General features: G+C 46.3%; 1 protein-coding gene across 1 annotated transcript in view; it reads right to left on the reverse strand.

Moving 5' to 3' along the window:
• Window positions 1-25363, reverse strand: part of DOCK5 (dedicator of cytokinesis 5) — a 228491-nt gene extending 203128 nt beyond the window's left edge. The window contains exon 1 of the mRNA XM_075556494.1: window positions 25149-25363. Within this exon, the coding sequence (XP_075412609.1) occupies window positions 25149-25191 (43 nt within the window). The 5' untranslated portion in view covers window positions 25192-25363. The remainder of the gene's footprint in view (window positions 1-25148) is intronic.
• Between the last annotated feature and the right edge of the window lie 203 nt (window positions 25364-25566).

A 25566-nucleotide genomic window follows, 5' to 3' on the forward strand; every position in this document is an offset into this window, starting at 1 on the left:
AGTCCAACATGAACCCATTAACCCATATGTCCAACACCAATTCACAAAGTCCTCCTCCATCTCACAAAACAGACGCAATGACACCAACTGCAGGAGGAAAGCCGAATCAGTGAATGTGTAAGCATCTCAGCGCTGGCAGGGGTCTCCACACGGGTGCTCCAGCACCCAGGGCTGCATCGGAGTAGGTTCATGTGGCTTCTCCTTGGAGATGTCTTGCACTGGAAGTGAGCCTTGCCAGCTGGAGCAGGGAACTGGCTAAGGCAGCTGCACCCTGATCTGACCATCAGAAAGCAAAAGACCCAATAATTCAAAAGGCGAGGTTCACTGAGCCATTTATCTCTCTGCCCTTCAAATTAATCCCACATGTTTATTAGCCAGATTGGCACATTTAACTAACTCACTCACTCTATAAAGAGTTATAGTCTCAGAAACCCACTGAAGAAGATCTACCTGTCCTGTAAGTTGAAATTTGCTTGATAGCGAGTTTTTAGATTTATTATATTGTTTTTTTAGGGTCATTGAGTTGATTCCGACCCAAAGCAGCCCTATGTATGGCAGAACGAAACATCCCCTGGTCCTGTGCCACCCTCACCCTCGGGCTTGAGCCTCATCGCAGCCACTGGCTTCATCCACCTTGTCGAGAGTCTTTCGTTTTTCCTTGCTCTTCTACTTTCCCAAGCAAGAAGTCCTTTCCTACAGACTGGTCTAGAAAAATATCAGAGCTTAAATTTTGAACACCCCATTTGTAGAAGGCTAAGGAGGGCAGTGGGAGCCTAAAATCCATCTGCAGGTTCGAGTCAGGTTAAGCCTCTGGCAGGTCCCCTCGGGCCACTGACCAGGAACTCAAACAGCTTTACTATCAGACACAGGTTATCGTAAACCTGCCTCCGGTGGACAGAACCAGGGGATAATATCACACTTGGCCAACAGACCTCCCTCTGGATGCAGCTTGAACTTCCATGAGCCTTAACTATTTCTGAGCTGTTCCACGACAGAAATTTCTTCCCTGGCTCTTTAAGTGTCATTGGTGGTCTTTTCTTTCTTAATCTTTATTTTCAACTTTATATTATTATTTTCTTCTTTCTGTTTCATTTTGTTCAGTTAGCGTTTTATGGTTTATGTGAGGATTCTCGGTTTGTGAAGCACAGAGTGGATGAAGAGACGATAACTGATGCGATGGTTTATGGGGGGATAGGGACGAGGGCAAAGGGAGAGCAAACAACGAATGCGAGCGGCCGGGGAGAGCACGAGAACTAATTGAGGCGGGATGTATACAACTCTTTTAAAAAGTGAATTATCGATGGCAGTGTATGATGTGTGACTATTGCAGCAAGGAAACTACTGAAACAGTTCACCCGTGGCGACCGTGGAAGGAAGAAGAGCTCTTGCTGAGGAGCACCGACTTTATGTGAATGTGTGGGGTAGACTGGACAAGGCCACCAACAATGGTTACACAACAGAGCACAATCAATGGCACCAAGAAACAGATGGAGAAGGTGTTGAACTGGAGAGTGCTTCATTGAGCAAGTTTTTGCCGGTTACAAATAATAATGATTATACTAATAATGAGTAGAAGGGAGATGAAAATGTTCTAAACTTGATTGTGGTCATGACTGAACAACTCTTCTTGATATGACTGAACTACTGAACTGTATGAGAGAAACAGTGCCACAGAGAGGACCCTACGAGACACGACCTCCCTCACTGGCCCTACAGGGGACAACACTGGAGACCCAGTGTGGGAATTGCGCCCAATCTGAGGCCACCACACGAAATACTAAGACAGAATACTAAGCTTGCAACAGAACAGCAAGGGGAGCAGAGCAAGGAAGTCCTATGGAATACCAAAAATAAGACTGGGGGGCCAGGACATGGCACCCCATCAGATTCGACCGGAAAACATTCCTAAAGGTCAACAAACAGACCTTGAACTAGTTACAGGCTTTTCTTTTTTTGTCATTAGTTTGTGTTGTTTTTTTGCTTTGTTTTCTTGTTTTGCTGTCTTGTTTTTGTGTGCATATTATTAACTCTGCAGGTTTATCTAGATAAGATAGGAGGGATAAACAATCTGGAGGAGAAAACAACTGATGGATGACTGGGGGGTAGGGAATGGGAATGGGCAAGGTTGGGGAAAGGGAGTGGTGTTAATAAACCCAGGGACAAGGGAACAACAAGTGATCCAAAATCAGTGGTAAGGAGGGTAGAAGAGGCCTGGGAGGGTGTGATCAAGGGCAATGTAACCGAGAGGAAAATGAAGGCTTAACATGATAGTAAGACAAGAGGAAAGTAACAGGAAACACAGGAAAGAACTAGGAGGCAAAGGGCATTTATAGAGGTCTAAATACAGGCATGTACATATGTAAATATATTTATATTTGACGATGGGGAAATAGATCTATGTGCATATATTTATAGGTCTAATATTAAGGTAGCCGATGGACATTGGGCCTCTACTCTAGTACTCCCTCAATGCAGGAACACTTTGTTCTGTTAAACTGGCATTCCATGATGCTCACCTTCCCAACACAATCGCTGAAGACAAAGCAGGTGCATAAACAAATGTAGTGAAGAAAGCTGATGGTGCCTAGCTATCAAGATATAGAGTCTGGGGTCTTAAAGGCTTGAAGATAAACAAGCGGCCATCTAGCTGAGAAGCAACAAGGCCCACATGGAAGAAGCACACCAGCCTGTGTGATCATGAGGTGTCGATGGGATCAGGTATCAGGCATCAAAGAACAAAAAATATCATTGTGAATGAGGGGGAGTACGCAGTGGAGCCCCAAAGCCCATCTGTAGGCAACTACATATCACCTTACAGAAGGGTGGTGGGAAAGAGACAAGCCAGTCAGGGCGCAGTGTAGCACCGATGAAACATACAACTTTCCTCTACTTCTTTAATGCTTCATGCCCTCCCCCCTCCCCCACCACCACGACCCCAGCTCTACCTTACAAATCTGGCTAGACCAGAGGATGTACATTGGTAGAGAGAAGAGCTGGAAAACCTGGGAAGCCGGGACAGATAAACTCCTCAGGACCAATAATGAGAGTAGCGATACCAGGAGAGGAAGGGGAAGGTGGGGTACAAAGGGGGAACTGATCACAAGGATCTACATATAACCCCCTCCTTGGGGTACAGACAACAGAAAAATGAATGAAGGGAGATGTTGGACAGTGTTAAGACATGACAAAATAATAATTGATAAATTATCAAGGGTTCGTGAGGGAGTGGGGGCAGGGAGGGAGGGGAAAAGTGAGGAACTGATACCAAGGGCTCAAGTAGAAAGCAAATGTTTTGAGAATGATGATGGTAACAAATGTACAAATGTGTTTGACACAGTGGATGTATGTATGTATGGATTGTGATAAGAGTTGTAAGAGCCCCCAATAAAATGATTTTTTAAAAACTACCAAAGAAAAGTGCCAATAAACTGTAAAAGAAAACTAAGAAATGATATAGAGCCTTGGAAATTCAATGAGGCAGTTATATGAGGAGGTACTCTCCTCCCGAAAAAAAAAAAAAATCAGAATGTCGCTGGGCAGAGCGGGCTTTTGTAATATGTAATTTTCCCGCTAGGCATCCAACCCTCCCCATCCCCCCACCCCACCACCCACCGGCGATCAACTCAGTCTGAGTTAGTGCACCCAGTGGCATCTCCTGGGAAGGTTCATTCTAGTCAGAGTGGATTTTTTGGTAAAAAGTTTCACGCAAACCTCGTTTTTTAGAGATGGCCAATTTAAGAGAACAGCACACAGCTGTGAAATTTTGTTTCCTGCTTGGGGAAGGGGCTGCAGAAACTGTTAACACGCTGACAAGGGCAGCGCTGTGGGAAAAACTCAAGTGGACGAGTGGTTTGCTCATTTCAGAAAAAGTGAAATGTCAATTGATGACAAACCTTTCCTGAACGTTCGTCAACTTCATGCATGGACGAAAATGTCTACTGAGAGTGCATTTGGAGTTCCTTCCACCAGGTCAGACTGTTAATCAAGCTTTCTATTTAGACCACATACTCTGTCCGATATGGTTTTTCTCAGTTGAAATAGACTCAACAGAAACAGCATTGTTGGTTTGCTTGTTTTATAGTCTTCAAACAGATAGTGGAACCAAAGTCTGAGATTAGTGGCTTAGCTCCCAGGATCTAGAACCATATAGATCAGCAGTTGAATGATCCTTTCATAGAGATCGCCCAAGACCATCAGGAAACACACCTATATTTCAAAATATATAATTATATATTGTTTTGTGATTAATCACTATGCTTTAATTATGTTCAATCTGTAACAATGAAAATACATCCTGCCTATCAGATAGTTACATGATGATTCATAACAGTAGCAAAATTAAAGTTACGAAGTAACAGCGAAAATAATTTTATGGTTGGGGGGCACCATAACATGAGGAATTGTATTAAAGGGTGGTGGCATTAGCAAGGTTGAGAACCTTCCTAATTAGGAAGGTTATAGATCCTTAAAACAACTGAAAAAATTAAAACTAATGAGGCGCAATTCTACAAGTGGTACAAAAAAGTCAGTTGGTATGACAAGCATCATCATATCGATTACATTTTTTCTGACAGAAGCCAAATCTTGGACTGGCCTCAGTGGTAGGAGGCAGAATGCATTACTTTGTGGATGGCATTGAGAATACAGCAAAACAGAGAGCACGTTTTGTTGCTATAAGGGGGAGCAGTTTGGGAACCAGGGATAGAAAGCTGACTTGCCAAGGCCTTCTGTGTGATTTGGGGCAAACAACCAAATATATCTGTTTCCATTGCTCTATTTCAGTAAAGCAGAGGGAGTACCAGCTGCTTCCTTTAGATCACAAGAGCTACGAGAGAAACCACTACCAGCTGCCATCGAGTTAACGCGGCCACCTTGTGCGTGTGTCAGACACAAACTTTGCTCCATCGGCTTTGCAATGGCTAGTTTTGGGAAGCATATCCCCAAGCCTTTCTTCCAAGGGCCTCAAGGTGGGCTCAAGGGTCGCATCTTTTTGTTACCAGTCAAGTGTGTTAAGTGTCTGTACCATTTAGGGTCTTCAAGAAGAATAAGACAAAGCCAAACCTCCTGCCACGGTCACTGTTAACTCACAGGATCCTCACAAGCCAGAGCGCAACTGTTCCTTAGGACTGTACATCTCCATAAGAGCAGACAATCTCCTCCTTGAGAGCACCTGGGAAGTTTGCAGAACCACCAACTTCATGGTTAGCACCCCATGCTGAAACCACTGAGCCACCTGGGCTCCTTTATCAACAATACCAAAACCAAGCCCACTGCCATCAAGCTGATTCGGACTCACCGTAAACCTGTATTGTTTCTTAGTGTATAAGTCTTTATGGGAGCAGGCAGTTACATATTTCTCCCACAGAGCAGCTGATGGGCTTGAACTACCAAACTTGAGGGTTAACGGTCCAACACTTAACCCACCATTGTCACCGCTGTTAAATCAACGTGCTGGGTTGATCAATGATCCATTGACAACGTACAGCTTTAATGAGTACAACAGCTAGTCAATGAAAACTCCTTATCCTATGTGATCCAAAGATTGTAAATAATAAAATCCAAATTCGGAAGAGGGAACAGTATTAGAGTTTAAATATTGATCACTCAGTTTGCAGAAGGCAATGGATGACAATGAAAGCCCCAAACCCATTTGCAGGGTCTCCCAAGGGGGCTATGCCTCTGGTGAGGTCCCTCAGACTATGGACCAGTCTGGGAAGGGCTTGGTCCTCGGACAGAGTGCATTGCAGGGTGAGCCACTGCCGTGGTTAGGTTAGAGAGGGACAGACTCCCTCGTCGCCTGATCTTCCTTTTGACTCAATGTCGTACGCTGGTCCAGTTTTTAATATTTTCTGCTTTCTTTTAGATTGAGGATTTTCTGTTTAGATCTGTCACTGCTGTTGGGTTGTGGGTTTGTTTTTGTTTGGATTTTATATGTTCTTCTGTATGTGAATTCCAGGATAGGAAAACCTATGAAGACAGTAACAGGATTAAAGGTTTCCCAGGTGGGAGAGGTTAGAGGGAAACAGAGCTAATAATGAGTACAAGGGAGAAGAAATGTCCTAAAGTTAATTGTGGTGATGATTACACAACTCTTTTGAATATGACTGAACTACTGAAATGTAAGATATGTGAGTTATATGCCAATTAAATTCTTTGAAAAAAAATACTCATTATGGTGATGACTGACCAATATAAAGACTTGTTTAACCTCACGGAACTATATGTATGAAAATGAATGAAATGGCAAATGTTTCAAATCTATATATTTATCACAATTTAAAAAACAAGCAAGCAAGCACACCTTGCCCTTCTATGTCTGACACTTAGCCGCTTACCGCCCAGAACAACCGATGGAACTGTTTTATGTATATTGAGAGATGATCTCGCACTTTCACAAATGTACACAGGCATACACTATGTTTTGGGAGGGGAGCAATATATATTGCAATGGGTGCACAGAATAGTATCTGGCACATTGTGTGCTAGCCATAAATATCTGCTGAAATAATGATATTCATATTATATACACCTTTTTATCTCACTCTTACTCAAACATAGCTTAGAAATAATTGATATTAATGAATGTGGAGCTGCCTATTGTCTTCCTTCAACTCAGAACTCACTACCATCAAGTCAATTTTGACTGGCAGCAACCCTAAAAGACAAGGTAGAACTGCCCTGTGGGTTTCAGAAACTGTAATGGCTTATGGGAGTCGAAAGCTCGGTCTTCTCCCCAGTAGCAGGCTAGTGTTTTTAAACTGCTAATCTTGCAGTTAGCAGCCCAACACTTAACCACTACGCCACCAGGGTTCCATTTCACATATGAGGAAAGTGAAATACCATGGCTTGGATCAGACATATATTACTAAATTTCCACAAATTGAATCCACCCACATAACAAGTAAACAGATCAAGAAACATTTCCACGAACCCAAATGTCCCTCATGTCCCTCCTGTGGTAGGTAGTTTTATTGTGCCAACCTGACCAAGAAGCATGTAGGATGAATCAGGTCGCAGTTTGATTGGAGGGAGAAGAGATAAATGGCTCTTCCCCTGTCCCCCTTGCTCTCTAGTGATCGGACCAGTGTCCTGCTGCCACTGCTGCTGTAGCTACTTCTCTGCCTCAACCTATGAGCTACACTACCTGTGGGCCAAGCCAACCTGTGGATCATGTCATTAGAGCTCCAGGCTCTTTCGAGACCTGCTTCACCGTGCTGCTGATATGTCCATCGCTTGAGCTTGAGGCTGGTGGAGCCTGTTGCCTTGCATTGCTTGCATTGATAGTCCATCCGGGTCTGCTTCACTTAGCTTCTGGGCTACTGACTATTGGTGACTCACCTTGCTGTTTGCTGCCTGTGGGCAGACTCTGCTTACCTTGCCTGCCTTGCCTGAGGGAGGACTCTGCTGCCTGCTTCCTTGACCTGGGACTTGGTGGCCCATGAGTTGAAAGACTTCCAGTATATTAACTGTTCCACAGGAATGAGTTAAACTGAGCCCTCTGTGCTGCTGTGTGGACTTATTAGCTGTTATATTCCTTCTTGCTATACATCTATATCTCTATCTATCTATCTATCTATCTATCTATCTATCTATCCATCCATCCACCCACATAAGTGTCCTGGTTTTGTTTCTCTGGAGAACCCTGCCTAACACAGTTGGTACCAGGAGTCGTTCTCAAGAAACGAGATCACACATATGGGCTTCTCCAGCCTGACTAGAGGCCTAATGGCACTGAAAATGCTGCCTCTACCCCTAAATGCATAGATAAGTCTACCACTCTTACTAGAGAGGGTGGTGTTAATCCATGGTGTGACATTGAAAAGTTAATATCGACAGTAATCACCAACAATAGATGAAATGCTGTATCATTGAAAGTGTGGGTGAGTGCAGAATGGAGACTCAAAGCCCATTGGTAGCCAACCGGACACCCCTTACTGAAGGGTTATGGGGAGGAGATGAACCAGTCAGGGTGCAGGGTAGCAATGATGAAACATATAACTTTCCTCTAGTTCTTAAATGCACACACACACACACACACACACACACACACACACTATCATAATCCCAATTCTACCTTCCAAATCTGGCTAGACCAGAGGATGTACATAGGTACAGATAACAACTGGAAACAGGGAATCCAGGACAGATGACTCCTCCAGGACCAGTGATGAGACTGGCGATGCCTGGAGGGTGGAGAAAATGTGGGGTAGAAAGGGGGAACTGATTACAAGAATCTACGTATAGCCTCCTCCCTGGGGGAGGGAGAGCAGAGAAGAAGGTGGGGGGTGACATAGGACAGTGTAATATATGACAAAATAATAATAATTTATGAATGATGAAGGGTTCATGAGGTAGGGGAGAGTGGGGAGGGAGTGGGGAAATGAGCAGCAGATATTAAAGGCTCAAGTAGTAGGCAAATGTTTTGAGAAGGATGATGGCAACATATGTACATATGTTCTTGACACAATGGATGTATGGATTGTGATAAGAATTGTATGATCCCTCAATAAAATGATTTTAAAAATATGAAATGCTGGTGAGAGAAGAGGCTCTGGGTGATCACAGGTATTTGATATTGTACAGCAGTTTTGTCAGGATGAGAAGTACAGGGAAGCTGGTTGGCTGGTCTTCCTTACAATAGAAAGTGTGATCAATCAAAGGGATAATCTCAGAAGCTCAGAAGTACATCTCAAGTGCCGAATAACAAACCTAAAAGCTTCTGCATGTGTTGTAATAGAGCTGACATTGCCAAAAACCAGATCCAGAGTCTCATCATATGAGTAAAGCTGAATCACAGCGTCAGATGAATTGTAGGTCTAGAACAGTGTCTGATATTAAAGTAAGGGCATTAATCAGAAATAAATGGGACCCTGAAACATGGGATGGGAACACATGGGCTGATGATCCAGAAGAGGAGGATAATAGCCCCTCCCTGCCCCCCCACACACCCAGTTGTTATCAAGGGTAATCACTATCCTGATTTCCAAAACCACAGATGACCTTTATGTCATTTAACCTCCCATTTGTGAGCTGCGTCTGCATTGTACGCACGCGTCGATTGTTCATTCTCACTGTCCTACGGTATTTCACCGTGGGAAGACACCGCTACAGTGTGCCCACGCAAGCTTCTGTGGTGATGCATGTGGACACACATTTCCAGTGAGCGTTGGTCGTTCTGTCTGCCAGGGTATTCCTTCAGGGGGGCTGTCATAGTCTGGCGCAGGATAGTGTGGACATTTTGCTGAAGACTAATGCAGACCAGCACCCTTTCATACGTCTATGGGACATTTGGATATCATCTTCAGTGAAGTGTCTATTCAAATCTTGCCTATTTTCCTTTACTGGTCCCTGGGTTTTCCTTTTTGTTTTTCAGGTTTTTTGTTTTGTTTTTAAATACTTTTACTAGGGGTTCTTACATCTCTTAACACAATCCATACATTCATCTATGGTCTCAAGCTTATATCTGCTGCCATCATCATTTTCAAAGCATTTTCTCTCTAGTTGAGCCCTTGATATCAGCTCATTTTCCCCCATCTCTCCCTCACCTGCCCTCCCTCATGAACCCTTGATAAGTTATAAATTGCTATTTCATATCTTATATCGCCTCTGTCATCCTTCACCCACTTTTCTGTTGTTCGTCCCCCTGGGAGGGGGTTATATGTCAATTCTTGTGATTGAGTCCCCTTTTCTCCCCCCACTTTCCCTTGTCCTCCTGGTATCTCTATTCTCATCGTTGGCCCTGAGGGGTTTATGAATCCTGGATTCCCTGTGTTGCGGGCTCTTATCTGTAGCAGTGTGCAAGTTCTTTACAAAGTGTAAGTATCAGTTATTCATCACAGATGTGTGCCGGGAATGTCTTCTCCCACTCTGGAGGTTGTTTATTGATTATCATCATTCTCTTAAGAGCATATTTAAATAACTTTCTTTCCAGTTGCCATCTCGCTAATGCTCACTCACAGCGATCCCACGTGTCAAAACACTGTGGACCTGGCCTTGAGGCTCCCTTGGCTGTTACCTTCACTGAACAACCCAACTGGTCTGTTTATCCACGAAGCTGGTTCGAATCAGCAAACTTCAGGTCCACTGCAAACTGGGTGCACCAGTCAGGGCTTTGAAAAATGAATAGAAGTTCTTAATAGAAACCAGCACTCCTTTCTAGTGAAACAAGTGCCTCTTTTCTTTCACTTAAGAAATCTTGGTCTACTCCAAGGTCACAAAGATATTCTTTTATACTTGCTTGTAAACATTTTCACTCTTTTACCTTTCAAATAATCTGGATTTTTTTCTCTCTCAATGTTACAAAATAGGGGTCCAGATGCATTTCCCGCTTTGGACACCCTGCTGGCCCTACTTATGGGAAAGATCGCACACTTCACTTTCATCAGACTATATCAGTGAGCCTGGTTCTTTCCAATGGCTGTTTAGTTCTCCCTGTGTGGTTGCTACATTATCTGTTGTCAATTTGAGACATAAGAGTACAGGGGTGGAGGTCAATCGGGTCGCACCTTGATGACCTTTGGAGACACCAAGGAGATACCTCACTGGAGGCAGGACACAGGCTCACTCCCTGCGAGACATTCCTGACAATGACGCTGATACAGCCAGAGCCCCGGGAACTCAAGGAGACACGTGGAAACCCCTGCCAGTGCTGAGCAGCTTCTACCGTCACTGGATCCACAAGACTTTCTACCCACTGGCCTGTGATCTTCTTGCATTCGACGTCATTGCATGTGTTCCGTGATTTTGAAGAAGACTTTAAAGAAAGGTATTGGATGTATGGGCTAATATCGGACTTACGGAGTTGATCTGGACTGGGCTGGGATGTTTCCTCAATATTCAACTGCTCTTGTATATAAAGCTCTTTCTTACACACAAGTGTCTATGAGTTTGTTTCTCTGGTCTATCCAGATAAACACACCCTGGAATACCCTTGCCATCGCTAATCTCACCCATCCCAATTGATCAACATTAAAGTTGTTTTCTTGTTTTGGTACAAATAATGCTGTGTCCCTAGACCATCCTCCATAGACCTCTACGTGCTGAGAGCAGGTGGCTGCTAGGTGCTGTGAGTGGTTCTGACTCATAGCGACCCTACATACAATACAGCAGAACACTGCCAGGTCCTGCACCATCCTCACACCCACCATCATGGTCAAGCCCATCGTAGCAGCCACTGTGTGAATCCCCCTCGTAGAAGGTCTTCCTCTTTTTCACTGCACCTCCATTTCCCCAAGCACGATGTCCTTTTCCAGGGACTGGTCTTTCCTGACAACATGTCCAAAGTACTCAAGACAAAGTCTCGTCATACTTGCTTCTAAAGCGCACCGTGGCTGTACTTCAGATTTGTTTATTCTTCCTTTTGGCAGCCTGTGTTACTTTCAATATTCCTCACCAGCACCGTAACTCCTATGCATCAATTCTTCAGTCTTTTTGTTTCTTTTAAATATCATTTTATTGGGGTCTCGTACGACTTATATCACAATCCACACATACATCCATTGTGTCAAGCACATTTCTACATTTGTTGCAATCATCATTCTCAAAACATTTGCTTTCTACTTTAGTCCTTGGTATCAGCTCATCATTTTTCCCTCCCTCCCTGCCCCGGCTCCCTCACAAACCCTTGACAATTTATCAATTATTATTTTGTCATTGCTTACACTGTCCAACGTCTCCCTTCACCCATTTTTCTGTTGTCTGACTCCCACGGAGGGAATTATATGTAGATCCTGGTGTTCGGTTCCCCATTTCTTCCCCACCTTGCACTCCCCCTCCTGGAATCGCTATGCAATACGCAGTTTGATCTTTTGACTGCTGCTTCCATGAGCACTGACTCTGGATCCAAGCAAGATGAAATCCTTGACAACTTCCGTCTTTTCTCAGCTTATCACGATGTCCACTTTTGACGAATTAGCCAGCAACGAATGGCAGCAAAACACTCTCAGGGTAAATTCCTAGAAATGGAATTGGTACTATAAAGAGCACGCCCATTTTAATTGATAGACATCTGTCAGAGTATTATGAACTTACTCATACCCCCCAAAAGAATATGTTGGAGTTCCAACCCTGTACCTATGAATATGAGCGTATTTGGGGAAATAAGGCCTTTCTTTGATATCAACAGTAGGATGGGACCTAATTCTATACTACTGAACTTGGAGAGGATGCCAAGCAGTAATGGATAAACAGCAAGGGACCCACCCAAGGTTACTGAAAGAGGCGGAGAACATTCCTATCTGGAATGTCCTGGAGGGGAACCAGCATGGCCAGTTCCTGGTTTTGAACTTCTAGTTTCCAGAACTTGAGAGGTTAAGTTCATTCTCTCTCTTACACTCTCACCATTCACTTGGCAGTATTCGGTTAAGGCAGTCCTAGGAAACGGAAACATCAAAGCAGTACCAATTTCAGCAGGATTTTTAAAGCCATCATAATTAACTCGTCTTTTGCAAGAAGATTAAAAAACACATACACACCACCCCCCCAACCTGCTACCCTTGAGTCCATTCCAATTCACAGCAGGCCCGTGTGGGTGGAGAAGGGTTGTGTACCACAGACTGACTGCCACGCCCTAAGTTCCAAAGCACCTCTGCAGGAGTCCCCACCCCAGACTTTCAGGTCCCAATCACACCCTCCACCATCTGCACCACCCAGGGAGTCCTTGTTATAAGAAACAGTACGTGATCCACTCCAGTAGACTCCAGTTCTCCATATTTGAGAATTACAGTTCTAGATAGTTTGAGTATTACAAAGATCCTTTTGAAAACAAATAATAAATTCCTTTAACCACCCTGCTAGCATCCATAAAGAGGTCTGGTGGTGTAGTGGCTATGCACTGGGCTGCAATCAGCAAGGTCTTTTTTTTTTTTAATTTTAACAATTTATTAGGGGCTCATACAATTCTTATCACAGTTCATACATATACATACATCAATTGTATAAAGCACATCTGTACAGTCTTTGCCCTAATCATTTTTTTCTCTTTTCTTTTTTTTACATTTTATTAGGGACTCATACAACTCTTATCACAATCCATACATATACATACATCAATTGTATAAAGCACATCCATACATTCCCTGCCCCAATCATTCTCAAGGCATTTGCTCTCCACTTAAGCCCCTTGCATCAGGTCCTCTTTTTTTTCCCCCTCCCTCCCCTTTCCCCCCTACCTCATGTGCCCTTGGTAATTTATACCTCGTTATTTTGTCATATCTTGCCCTATCCAGAGTCTCCCTTCCCCCCTTCTCTGCTGTCCCTCTCCCAGGAACAAGGTCTTAAGTTCAAAACCACCAGCCACTCCCGAGGGAGAAAAATAGGTCTTTTTACTCCCATAAATGATTACAGTCTTGGAAACTCACAGGGCAGTTCTACCCTGTCCTATAGATTCACTATGAGTTGACATCAACTCAATGCAGTGTTTGGTTTGATTTTTCTAATATCCATCGATTAAGAAAATCATATAGCCACGCATGCTCACAGCACTGCCTGGGAGCCCTGCAAAACAGAGGGCAGCGATCTAAGACAAACCACACTCACATTCTGACTGGCAGGCCTTGTCCACCTAGCACAGTAAAGGAGCAGGACATCTGACTCCTGTTTTAAGGGGTCACAAAGCCCAGCAGCAGCATCTGAAACCTGTGCTCTTTCCGATGAATCTGCACCACAAGGAGAAGGGCAGGGGCTACCCAGGCTCGGGGCGAGGTGGAAGCTCTCCTCCCCCATCACAACAGGGACAACAGAGTCCGCCGTGAAAGCAAGGAGCTGCGGTGGGCTGACACCACGCAAGACGTCCGTGGCCAAACCATGCAATTGACGGTGTGGCTTCCACTTTGGCGCCTCTGTCTTCCACAGTACACTTCCTTCCCAGAACCCTTGAAATAGGGAAGAGGTTTTAATAGCAAGGTCCTACTTATAGCAAAACCTCCACCTGGAAAACACCCAGGAAAGACACAACCATTTGGCCATTAGGAGACCCACTGTGCACTTCAGAACTCTTAAGCAAAGCCTGGGAGAGACACTTGCTTCTGCGGGGTGAGAAAGAGAAAGGAGAACAGCTCACGAGACAGGTTAAGACAAAAATGCACCGCTAATGGGGTGAATGCTCGAGAGGTCACTTAATACCTTCAGAAAGTTGAGCCAAGAAGTGATAGTTCCACAAGCAAACTCTGGGTGTTTTACCATTCCATCACAAAAGGGCAAAGCCGTTCGGTGCTTACAAGGAGCCTTACAACTCAATTCTTATCAGTCGCGGGCATGAAAGGCTGAGGAGTGGATCCGATCTTTCCAAATCCGCTGAGTGGGCCCACGAAGCGCAGGGCCTCCTGGCACAGGTACGTAGGAACCAAGGAGGGGTGCCCTCTTGCTCAACCTTGGCCACATCAGCAAAGAGCTATTTTCAAGGGAGAACTGGCTCCTGATGCAATTTCCTTCCCTCGCACTGTTTTCAAGGACCACGCCTGGCCCCCGGGTTCTCAGCAACCTCTGGAGTCCAAGGGTTTCTTCCGACTCGGACAGTCCGAGAGCTCAACTAGGTGCAGAAATGTCACGGAAAAGCACACGGCGGGGGCGAGGGAGGTGACCATCAGGCCAGTTGAACACAGAGGCTTTGCGATGACACGGAGCTCTGTGCAAAGATAAAGCTCGCGTTTGTCTCTTGCAGGGTCTGGCTGCCAGCTCTTCAGACAATCACTTGACTGAGCCGGGAGGACAAGGCCCGAGCATCACTCGGAAAAACAAAAACAGCGCAACTATCCCGTTGCACTCACTGGCTCGGCCCTCTCCCAGCTCTAAAACCTCATCTCAAAATCACTGTTATCCTAAGGACGACTGATGGGTAATTCTTAATAGTAAAGAACTCCCAGATACATGGGAGTAGCGATGCCAAGAGGGTACAGAGGGAAGACGGGGGCAGAAGGGGGAGCAAGGGAGAGCTGATTGCAATGATGGACATATCACCCCCACCCCCACCCTGAGGGGGATGAACAACAGGAATATGGGTGAAGGGAGACAGCAGATGGTGCAAGACATAAAAAATAATAATTTATCAATTATCAAGGGGTCATGAGAGTGGGAGGGTGGGGAAGGAAGGGGAAAAAGAGGAGCTAATACCCAGGGCTCAAGTAGAAAGAAAATATTTTGGAAATGATGATGGCAACATATATACAAATGTGCTTGATACAACTGATGTATGGATTGTTCTAAGAGTTGTAAGAAGTCCAAGAGAATACATGATTGTTTTTCATATTCATAGAGACAAGAGGTAGCAAGGGTGTTCTCTCTGATGAGAAAGCAAACCTGAGCCTCCACTGGAGGGTTTGATGCAGAGAACAAACCATATGGACTTACTCACGGAAGGTGCTGGATCAGAGAAAGATGGGCTTAACTCGACAGCTCATTTCAAAGATCTGACCTAATAGTTTTCATATTCTTTTGAACATATGAAATTATTTTATATGCATAGGATTCTAATGGTTAATTGTATTGATTCTTGCTGGAAAAAAACTTGGAAACACTTTATGATATGGAAAATAACCATTTAGAATGCAAGTTAATTTCTTAGCCCTAATTCTCACCACTGATTGTGAAAACGCAAGTGAGGGTGAGCTGCAAATGAATCCAAGTTTTCAGCTACTATAGTGATTAGCTCTAGTGGCATAGTGGTTCTGTTTTGGGCTGCTAACGGAAAGGTTGGCAGTTCAAAACCATCAGCCCCTATCCGGGAGAAAGATGAGGCTTTCTACAACTGTAAAGATGATAGAAGAACTCGATGGTGCCCAGCAACCACTACCAACTTCTCTGAAAAAGGACCACATTAGAAGATCTTGGAAAGAGTGGGAGAAAAATATGGAATAAAATTCACAATCATAAAAGGAACCAAGCTTATTACTGAGATGGATATTTGGGGGAGCTCAAGACTGTGGCCCTTAGTCAGCCATCAGCTCTGAAACTGAACTTAGGCACTGTGTTAGAACAATCAACCATTCAAGAACAAAAGAACAGCACTTACCCAAGGACAAGAGTCAGAGAATTCAGAAAGAAGGAACCCTGTTGGTGCATTGGTTACAATATGGACTGTGGTCTGCATGGTCGGCAGTTCTAAACCACCAGCAGCTCCCCAGGAGAAAGAGTGGTCTTTTTACTCCCATAAACCATTACTGTCGCAGAAACCTGCAGGGTGTCACCAAGAGGCAGCACTGACTCAATGGCAGTGAGAGGAAAGAAGGAGGAATGGAAACAGGAAACACAAGGAGGAAGTGGGGGACACGATGGTCCCTTGAGGGGATTTCAAGGGATGAGTTGAATCAGAATGTGTATGAGTTGTTGAGTGTAAAACTATGAACTGCTCTTTAAGCCTTCACTTAACGCATAATAACAAGTTTTTGTTTGGTTGGTTTTATTTAATATAAAATAAAACAATGAGAATTACAGTCTCAGAAACTCACAGGGGCAATGCTGTGAGCTGGTATCAACTCCAGGACAGTAGAGTTTGGTTCTGGGTTTTAGAAGCTGTCAAGGAGCCATGGTAGCAAGTGGGTTTCAAACTGGGCAGCTAACTGCAAGGTCAGTGCAGGTCAAGAGGAGACATAACTAGGTTTTCTGCTCTTATAAAGAGTTACAGCGTAGGGTCGAGGTGAGTCAGAATTGACTTGAGGGCAGTGAGTTTGGTGTTCTGAGTTTAGAGTAACTGCCCCACACAACTGATCAAATCCCACACAGCCTTTGGGTGAACGTGGACAAACAGGATTTTGACTAATTGAAACTGTTCCCTTTGCATGAAGGCCCAGGGCCAGGCCACTACATGCCTTTCTCGACATCACTTCAGACCTCTGCCTGTTCTCTGTCACACGTGTTCTTAATGCACAGCACCTCAATTTTTAATGGGAAGTAATAAATCCAGCTAAATGTCCTATTTCTTCCATTCCATGACAGTTTGTCTCCTTTCCAACTCGTGCTCAGCACGCTAATCCTATGACTCAGAACTTCCGAAACTCTCTTCACCACTCAGGTCACGGTTTTTCTTCCCATTTAGTAGAAATGGCAGTCCCTGTTCTTCCATGACTCCATGACAAATAATGAAGGGACGAGAGGCAGCAACCCCCCCCTGCTTCCATCCTATAATAACCCAACACTTAGGATTTCAATTCCTCTCCTACCTTACCATGTTCACACAGTGTTCTGCTCACACTGCGTATTAAGTCCATTCCCCTTTGCAGGAAATACACCTAAAGGAACATTATTTTCCAAAGCGTGGGAAGAATGGCGCTCCTGGTAGCAAGGTACATGCATATAGACAAAGGGTCCAGCGTTCGCTCGCTCGCTCGCTCGCTCGCTCACTCACTCACTCACTCACTCACTTATTCAGTCAATCAGCATACATTCATGGAGTAGCTTACTGTGCAGTGGGTACTACTCCCAGGGCTGGGGGAACATTGGTGGAAAAGACAAAACCCCTGTTTTCATAACTTCCATCTCAGTCTGGAGAAGTGGACAATAAACAAAAGCAAATGAATACGCAGACGAATGGCACATAACAGGAAGAAAATGAAGAATGTACCAGAACAGACACTGAGAAGTGTGGGCAGGGCTGGCTGCAGGCAAGGACAGTGGTGGAATTGTTGGCTTTTCGGAAAAGAATCTCTCTAAGGAAGTATTATTTAAACCGAGACCTGTCTATTGGACATCTTAAAGATCAATGGAAAAGCATTTCAAAGAGAAAGTAGCAAGTGCCAAGGCCCTGAGTCCAGCTGTTCCTGGAAGACTTGAGAACAAAAAGTAAGGCCAGAATGGCCAGAATGACCGGGTGGGGGGGAGGGGTGTGTTTGTGTGCAAAGAAGTAGCCAGCAGGTCAGTCGTGTTGAACTTTGTAGGCCATGACTGGGGCCCAGTGTCATCTCATTTCAATTGGAGAGCATGGAGGTAAGGGTGTTATGCAGAGAAGTGACAACATCAGTGAGATGCAGTCAATTAATATGGCCCTTCTAGACATTATTCCTTCTGTGATGAGTTATAATTCTGGACTCTGTGCCTGCGGCTATCATTTTGGAGGGCATTCTGTTACAGGATTCAAGCAAGGTTGTATCATTAGATTTTACAAGAGGGTGTGACTATGGGTCAGAATTGACTCATGGCAATGAGTTTGCTTTTTTGTTTTAGAGGGTGTGACTTAGCGTCCTTTGTCTCCTTCAGGCTATGATCTGCTAAAAGATATAACTACACCTCCACCAAAGCCAACCCTCTGTCGATGAGCCATCCTGGACACAGAAAGAAATCCTGGGACCATCGGATGAACAAGCACTTTCAGATCTCTGTCTAAAGTGGCAGAAGCCAAGAGCAGAGGCATCTGAAAGCATGGCACAGAGATTATGGACAGAACAGAAGGAGCAGGGCCAAGAGTGTGGGGCTGTGAGACAGTGACAGGCGGCCTCCTAGTCCATGGAGACAGAGGCTAAGGGACCACATGGCTGAGAGGGTAAGAACCAGATTGGTGGGAAGAGGGGTGGGGGAGAGTGAGACTCGGTTGCTGGCTGAAGAGAAGTGTAACTGTATCCTTACTACTTACTGATCCAGACTTGGGGTAGCTGCTTAGATTCTCTAATAAACACCTTCATTTGTGAATTTTGACTGTGAGTTCCATGTGGTCATCATAATAGATTATCAACCCCAATGCAGAAGTAGAGTGGCGTGGGAAGAACAGTTGGTGTCAGAATAGGGTAAAAAGGATGGAGCGTGGAGGCAAATCTGACCCCTGCCTCTTGGCCATAGGGAAGCCAGAAGAGATTAACTATGGCCTCCCATACCATTTACGGCAACCAGCTTTGTACCTGTAAGACGTCGTGCTGACAATAGCTGGGGAATTGTTTAAAGAGGGGCTAGAGTAAGGGGACCAGTTACAAGGCTGTGCGCAGCAGTAGCTGTGGCCACATGATGCTAGGTTGAACAAAAACAGTACCATCAGAGGTGGAGAGAGGAGGCATAGTCTGGAATTAAGGCAGACTGCACTTGCTGGCAGACTGAATGCGCTGACTCCTGCATTTTTGCCTGAGCACATGACAAGGCTGGGGAGGTGCAGATGAAGGGGATGGAGGGAATCATGTACTTAAACAAACAAACAAACAAACAAACATGAAGCCACTCCTAGGAGGAAAGCACCCCATTTCCCATTCTTTTTATAACTATCTAACTACATCAAAGAGCACCAGGCTGCTCTCTCCCTTCATCAAGAGGAAGCAGATCTTGGAAGCAGACCCAGAGGTGAGGGTATCTAGCCAGAATCCAGTACGTGGTTGTTCACTGCTACTGAGTGGGGCCCTGGCTCATGGTGCACTATCCAAACAGAATGCAACACTGCCCAGTCCTGTACCGTCTATCCCCATGGCTGGCTGTGAAACAGGCTGATATTCATAGTGGAGGACCAGACCTTTCTTCCTGGTTCCCCTTAGTTTGGAGGAGAGGGTGAAAGCTGTTCGGCATCACAGTCAACACACGAGCCTCCACGGTGCCTGCGTACGAGGAGCAGTGATGGGGGGGTCAAACCACGATCATCTTCACGAGAATTGGACCGCTGAGCCATCGTGCCCCCCACCCCTACCCCCCAGCATCTGATAGGGGAAGATTTTATTTTTGCTGTTTTATTTGTATAATTGCCTTAATGGTATCATTTTTCTAAGGCAAGTGATGCTTGGTTCTCCTTTCATAGCAACGCAAACATTTTCAACTATGGTATGGCGATAAAAGGGGGAAGGCAGCATAGTTATAGCCATTTACATGGCCCTTTTGGCCATCACAGTGGTCACGGCTGGTGTCAGAATGGGGTAGAGAAAGATGGAGGGCGGAGGCATGTCTGACCTTTGCTACATGGCAACTGAGTGGATGCCTCCTTCTTCCTCATAGCCACGGGAGGTCGGATATGGCCTCGTGCCATTAACAACAGGCAACATAATTAAAAGACCGTGTACAAAAATAATACAGGTAGCTAAGGGATCTGGCAACAGCCATGAAGCTGTTACAGGTGTTGCAGAAGGCGTGGCAGCCATCCAGGGGACGGAGGAGTAAGGGAAGTTTGAAAACCACATCTGCAGTGAGCTTTGGGCTTGTGGATGAGACCGTAACACCCTGCATGAGAAATGGCACCCCGTGAACCCCCGTTTCTGTCGCTGGAAACGGGGATAATAGCATCTCACTGCGGTGACTTCATGAAGCAACAGGGAAAGCTGTGGTTCTCCAACGTCCTGGTCTTTGGACCCTTTGGTACTCTTTAAAAGAACATGGCTGAGGCCCACCCTAGAGCTTTTGTTTTTGACTCATTGCTCCCTACTTGCTGAGTTCAAGCTTAAAACTAAACACAGAAAAACATTTATTTTTAATTAATTTTAAAATAATGATAAGGTGCAGAATACATGCTAGCAAAATAACAGATTATTTTTTGATGAAAAAACCTTTTTCCAAGTGAAAAAAATTAGGAAGAAGAGTAGCATTGTTTTTGCAAATCTGTACACCTGGATTCTCTACCTGCTTCTGTTCTTCTCGGTCTCGATACCGTGTGCCAAGCAGTGTCTGGGGAACTCCGTGATAGACACACAGAGAGAATTACAGTGGCGTGGGGGCAGGAAATGGCTGAACTTCATGGGCCCCTGACAGTGTCTCCAGGACACCCTCATGTGTGTGGGGGGCACATACTTTGAGAACCACCAATAGGCTTCCTACTCCAATAAACAGTGGCAGTCTCAGAATCCCACACGGGAAGTTCTACTCTCTCCTGAGTCAGAATCAACGGAATGGCTGTTTGGTGATTCGAAACAGAGTCGTCACCAGGCCAATTCTTAGGTTGTCTAGTTGGGTGCCACGGAGACCCTGCAGAAGCAAACACTGCCAGTCTCACGCCACCCTGAGGATCGTTCCTGTGCCTGAGGCTCATTGTTGGCCACCGGATCAATCAGTTCTCCGTAGATACTAATTCCACTTTCTTTTATTCCTAGTCTCAGGGTTAGAAGGTGAACTCCTTAGGTCAAAGACTTCTTCCATCCATTACAACTGTAGGCTATCTAGCACAGTGCCCCATGCAGAAAGCAAGAGTGACACATTACTGCATGGGCTGCTTACTCTGGTTCTGAACTGATGACTGGCTTCACTTCAACTCGAGGTTCTCCATCTGGGTTCAAACTCAGAGAATCCATGGACTTGGAGACGAGAAGAATATGACACCTCCATTTTCGAACGGACACTTAAAAATTAAGTGCAAGGAGGCATTGCGGCGCAGTGGGAGAACTACTGGTCGGCTCGCCACAAGGTCAGCCCATGGGTCCCACCTGTAGCTCTGCTCCGGCAAAGACTTACCACCTCAGAAACCCAACAGGGCAGTTCTACTCTGTTCTGCAGGGTTGCTGTGAGCCAGAATTGACTCAGTGGCAGTGGGTTCAGTTAAGTACCATACGAAAAGAACACAATTTTACTAGTAGCACCAGGGACAGAAATCACCAGAATTTTCCAATTATATTATTGTGTCTGCAGATTCCTGAAGATCAGAGGTATTGCTCCCAAACTCCCAATCACCATGGTTACTTCAACCTGTCCGTAGGTTCTGTTAGTTAATGCCCCCATAAAGAAGCACACAGACGACAGTAGCAAAGGTTTTGAAAAAATATTTTGATCGCTTTCTTTCCCTTATTGAGCCGTCATACTTGACTAGAGGCCTTTATAACCCCAAATCTGAGAGGGGGTCCCTCCACTTCACCAGACTGTTCGGCAAACTGCCACAGAAACAGTTAAGGGACTCCTGTGTTAAGCAACTCACCTTAACTCTTTAGGCCCCAACTTCCTCTCTCTAAAAGGCGGTTACTAAACAAGTTATTCTGAGACCCCTCCCCGCCCTAACATTCTAGCTTAGTTTGCCCTGACTAAGGAGCCCTGGCACCAGGTTGCTTCACCACCAGCTAGAGAAAGGTGTCACCTAGGAAACCTCTGTGGGGCAGGTCTACCCTGCCCTGTAGGGTCTCTCACTCAAAATGCACTGCCTTTGGTTAGCTTGCACCTCCACTAAACACTTGAAGTGTTAACCAGTGAAAGTGAACAGCTCCCCAAAGTACCTTTTGGCACACCATTAAAACAAAAATAAAGTCCAATGCTCTCAAATGAATTACTTTATAAGAACTCTTGTGTCCACAATCGTCCGGGTCTGTTCTTGACATCAATGGCTTGTTTGGAAGCTGACTTTAAAATCAGTCTTAATAAGCAGAAGAGTAATCTGAAAAGGTATCACTAAGGGTTTTGATTTGGGTTCTACATCCAAACCAACCCAACTAATCATTTATCTTAGCCTCAGGCAGCAAAAAAAAAAAAAAGATGAAAGAGAAAAGAAAACTTTCAGTGTCTGTAGAAAACCGTAGGCTGCATTAGGGCAGCTAATAGTGGCCTCAAGACAAGACAGTAGAGACTGCTAGCTTCACTATGCACACTTCAGATGGAGACAAAAGCTGCCCCACCCCCCAGAGGAGCTCTGAAGAGGCAAAGCTTCAGACAGCCAAAGTGGCCGGAGTGACCCTTCAGCTTTGTATCATTAAAATGCTGGGACACAGCTATCATGGTTCCCATGGCCATATAATAAATCTGAGCAGCAGAAACTCGGTTGGATGTGATCAGCTATTCCCAAATAGCCCAAACAAGCTAATTTCCCCAACTATATTGGAACAAGCTCATTTATTCCATGTGTTTCTTCTCTCTCTCTCCCTCCCTGCCTCCCTCCCCACCCCTCCTCCCACAGCCAAGGACAAGCAGTTACTGAATATGCAGTTAGTGAATACCCTGTATACCTTCTAAGTGATAAGGACACAAAATCTTGCTCTTCTGATTCTGAGAAACCAAGGCTAGGAGAGTTAGCAACAAAATAAGGTCTGGCCTAAAGCTGGAATTGTGACCAGGAGGCTCCCAAGTTTGGGAAGGGCTGGCAAACAGCAAATGCGAGGGCATCAGTGGGGACAGACGTGAGCCCAGGGCAAAAGCTGCGCTGGTGAGAGGGAACCTGGGCCAGGACAAGCTCGTGCAGCTGGAGCAAAGTCCGGAAGGAGGGAATCTCCAGGTGTGTTGCACAAGGGTGAGAAGACCAGCTTTTCTGCCCTGCGGGCATCAAGGAAAAAAGTTCTAAGAGATAAGGGTGGTGATGAGATAATTGAGTCAGACCAATAGAAACTTGGGCTCCATTTAGACTTTACCCTGGTAAGCCATGGAAAGTTTCTGAGCAGAATAAGTGTGTGTTTCAGGTAATGTGTCCCTTTTACCAAATAGAGTAGGATCAGACTCTATTGTGTCTAGTTAAATGTGTTCTAAATTATGTGCTGGAGCAGTTTTGTCACCACCTGTACACTGGAAGGCTATATTTCTTCACCAGATAGGTAACTTGGGGAATTAGCTGCAGAAAAGGATAAATTTCACGAAAGACCACGTTTGGGGGATATGTCACGGCTGCTGCAATCTCCCAGATTTAACAGCAGAAGTCCTCCCGCAAGACACCTGTTAAAGCACCCCTGCCCATATCAGACTAGTTTCGAAGAGTATTCTATTCTGATGAACAAAACTCAGAATTGATCGTCTTTAAAAATCTGTAATTAACAATTACCAAACTTTCACCTAGGAGCCCTAGTGACAGAGTGGTTATGCATGGGGCTGCTAAACACAAGGTGAGCAGTTCAAAACTACCAGCAGCTCCTGAGAAGAAAGAGGGAGCTTTCTATTCTAGTAAAGACTTAGTCTCCCAAACCCACAGAGGCCGCTCTACCCTGTCCTACAGGGTTGATATGGTCTGAATGAAGCAGGTGTCAGTGAGTTGGTTTGAGAGTCTGCCAACTCCACTGAGAGTAGAACTGTGCTCCATAAAGTTTCCAGTGGCTGGGTTTATAGAAACCAGACCACCACCAGGCCTTTCTTCCAAAGTGCCTCCGGATGAAGTTGACCATACTCCCTTTCTTAGCTACACAGCTGAAAACCACCTAGACGTTTTAAAAGTCTCTCTGGACCTGGCTTAGGTGTCAAAAACAACAACTAGAATTGGCTTAGGAGCCACTCACCTAAAGATGCTACAAGAAATGGGGGTGGGGAAAGGGAGTTAAGTAAGAGATGCAATTACAAATCGGCCAAATCAATGAGCCTGTGAGGAAGTGGAAAGTGATACAATCTTCCACACACATAACTCTGTTTCTTTCTTTCTTGCCTTTTGTGCAACTGTTTCTACGAGGGAATCCCTCCAGACGTCTCTGTTGGCCACTGCAATGTGGCAGTAATGGCACAGGTCCTCCCGCAAGACCTCTGCCAAGCACCTGGTTCTGTTGAGAGAAAGTGGCAGGAGCTGGGCTTTTTCACCAGCACCAGAACGCCCGCACATTCATGGCCCCTATGACCCAACACAGCTACAGGGTTCTCCAGCGCGGCCAAATGCCAAATGCCTTGAGAATTTTCCCCTTTTGACGCCACGATGAAATGTAGGTCACAGGGGGCCCCCTCCATTACTAGCTGTTAGGGGGTGGGTCAGCTGCCACAGACAGCCCCCAGAGGCCGGCCACCCCTTTCCCATGCCACACACTTCCTGTCTCATCCCTTCAGACCTCAGAGTTCGTTTTCCATTCAGCTTATAGGCTGTTAGGAAGGTCCCAGCCTTCTGCGCTCAGTCTGGGGACAGTGGGGAGGGGAGAGGCGGGACTTCCACTCGCAACTTCTCACTCAGGGCCTCGGGGAGAACGTTCCCACGAGCGGACCGCGGCTGGTGACACCCAATGAACGACACCAAAGGATCGGGCGGAAGGAGGGGTGCGAGAGCTTGGTCCCCTTTCCCGAAGATTAACAGGCGCGCTCAAGTTGGACCCGTCTCTCTCTTGTAAAACTCAGACATCGTCCTGGGGAGCGGGCGAATCCGTCTGGAAGCGCAAACGCACGTCGGGCTGTGCAGACCCCCAAAGCTCCGAGCGACTTCTCCCACGCGGCGGCAACGTCACCGTCCCGGCACCCCGCCCCCGCCCCCCTCCCCGGAGCCGCCGCGGACTCCGAGCCCCCGGGCCGGGACGGCGCGGGCAGCGCGCGCAGGCACGGCCGGTCCCCGCCAACTTCGGAGCGGCGGCCGCGGCGGGCGGGCCGGCGGGGCTGGGGCGGGGAGGCCGGCCACTCACCCACTCCGTATTTCTGCCTCTTGGTCGGGATCCAGCGGGCCATGGCGGCCACCTCGCTCCGCGGCCGCAGCGGCTACAGCTCCTCGGCCGCCGGCCGCCGCCCCGCGCGTCTCAACACCCTGGGCTCTTCCGCCATGTTCCGGCGAACTTCGCCGTGCCCGGGGCGCGCCGTCGCCGCCGCTCCACGCGCCGCCACCCGCCCGAGCCGGCCAGCGCCCGCGGTCACCTGCTGGGCGGGCGGCGGCGCCGCCGAGCGCGCCCCTCCAGGCACCGCCCCGGCCCCGCCCGCCGGCCGCGCCCTCCCGCCCAGAGGCCGCCTCCCCGGGGCCCGGCCGGCTCTCGCTTTGCCCTATTCTCTTTTCTTTTCTTTTTTCCCCCGGGATGAAAGTCCGGAGGGCGCGGGGCAGGTCCGGGCGGG

Source organism: Tenrec ecaudatus, chromosome 8 (assembly GCF_050624435.1).
Source record: "Tenrec ecaudatus isolate mTenEca1 chromosome 8, mTenEca1.hap1, whole genome shotgun sequence".
Taxonomy (NCBI): domain Eukaryota; kingdom Metazoa; phylum Chordata; class Mammalia; order Afrosoricida; family Tenrecidae; genus Tenrec; species Tenrec ecaudatus.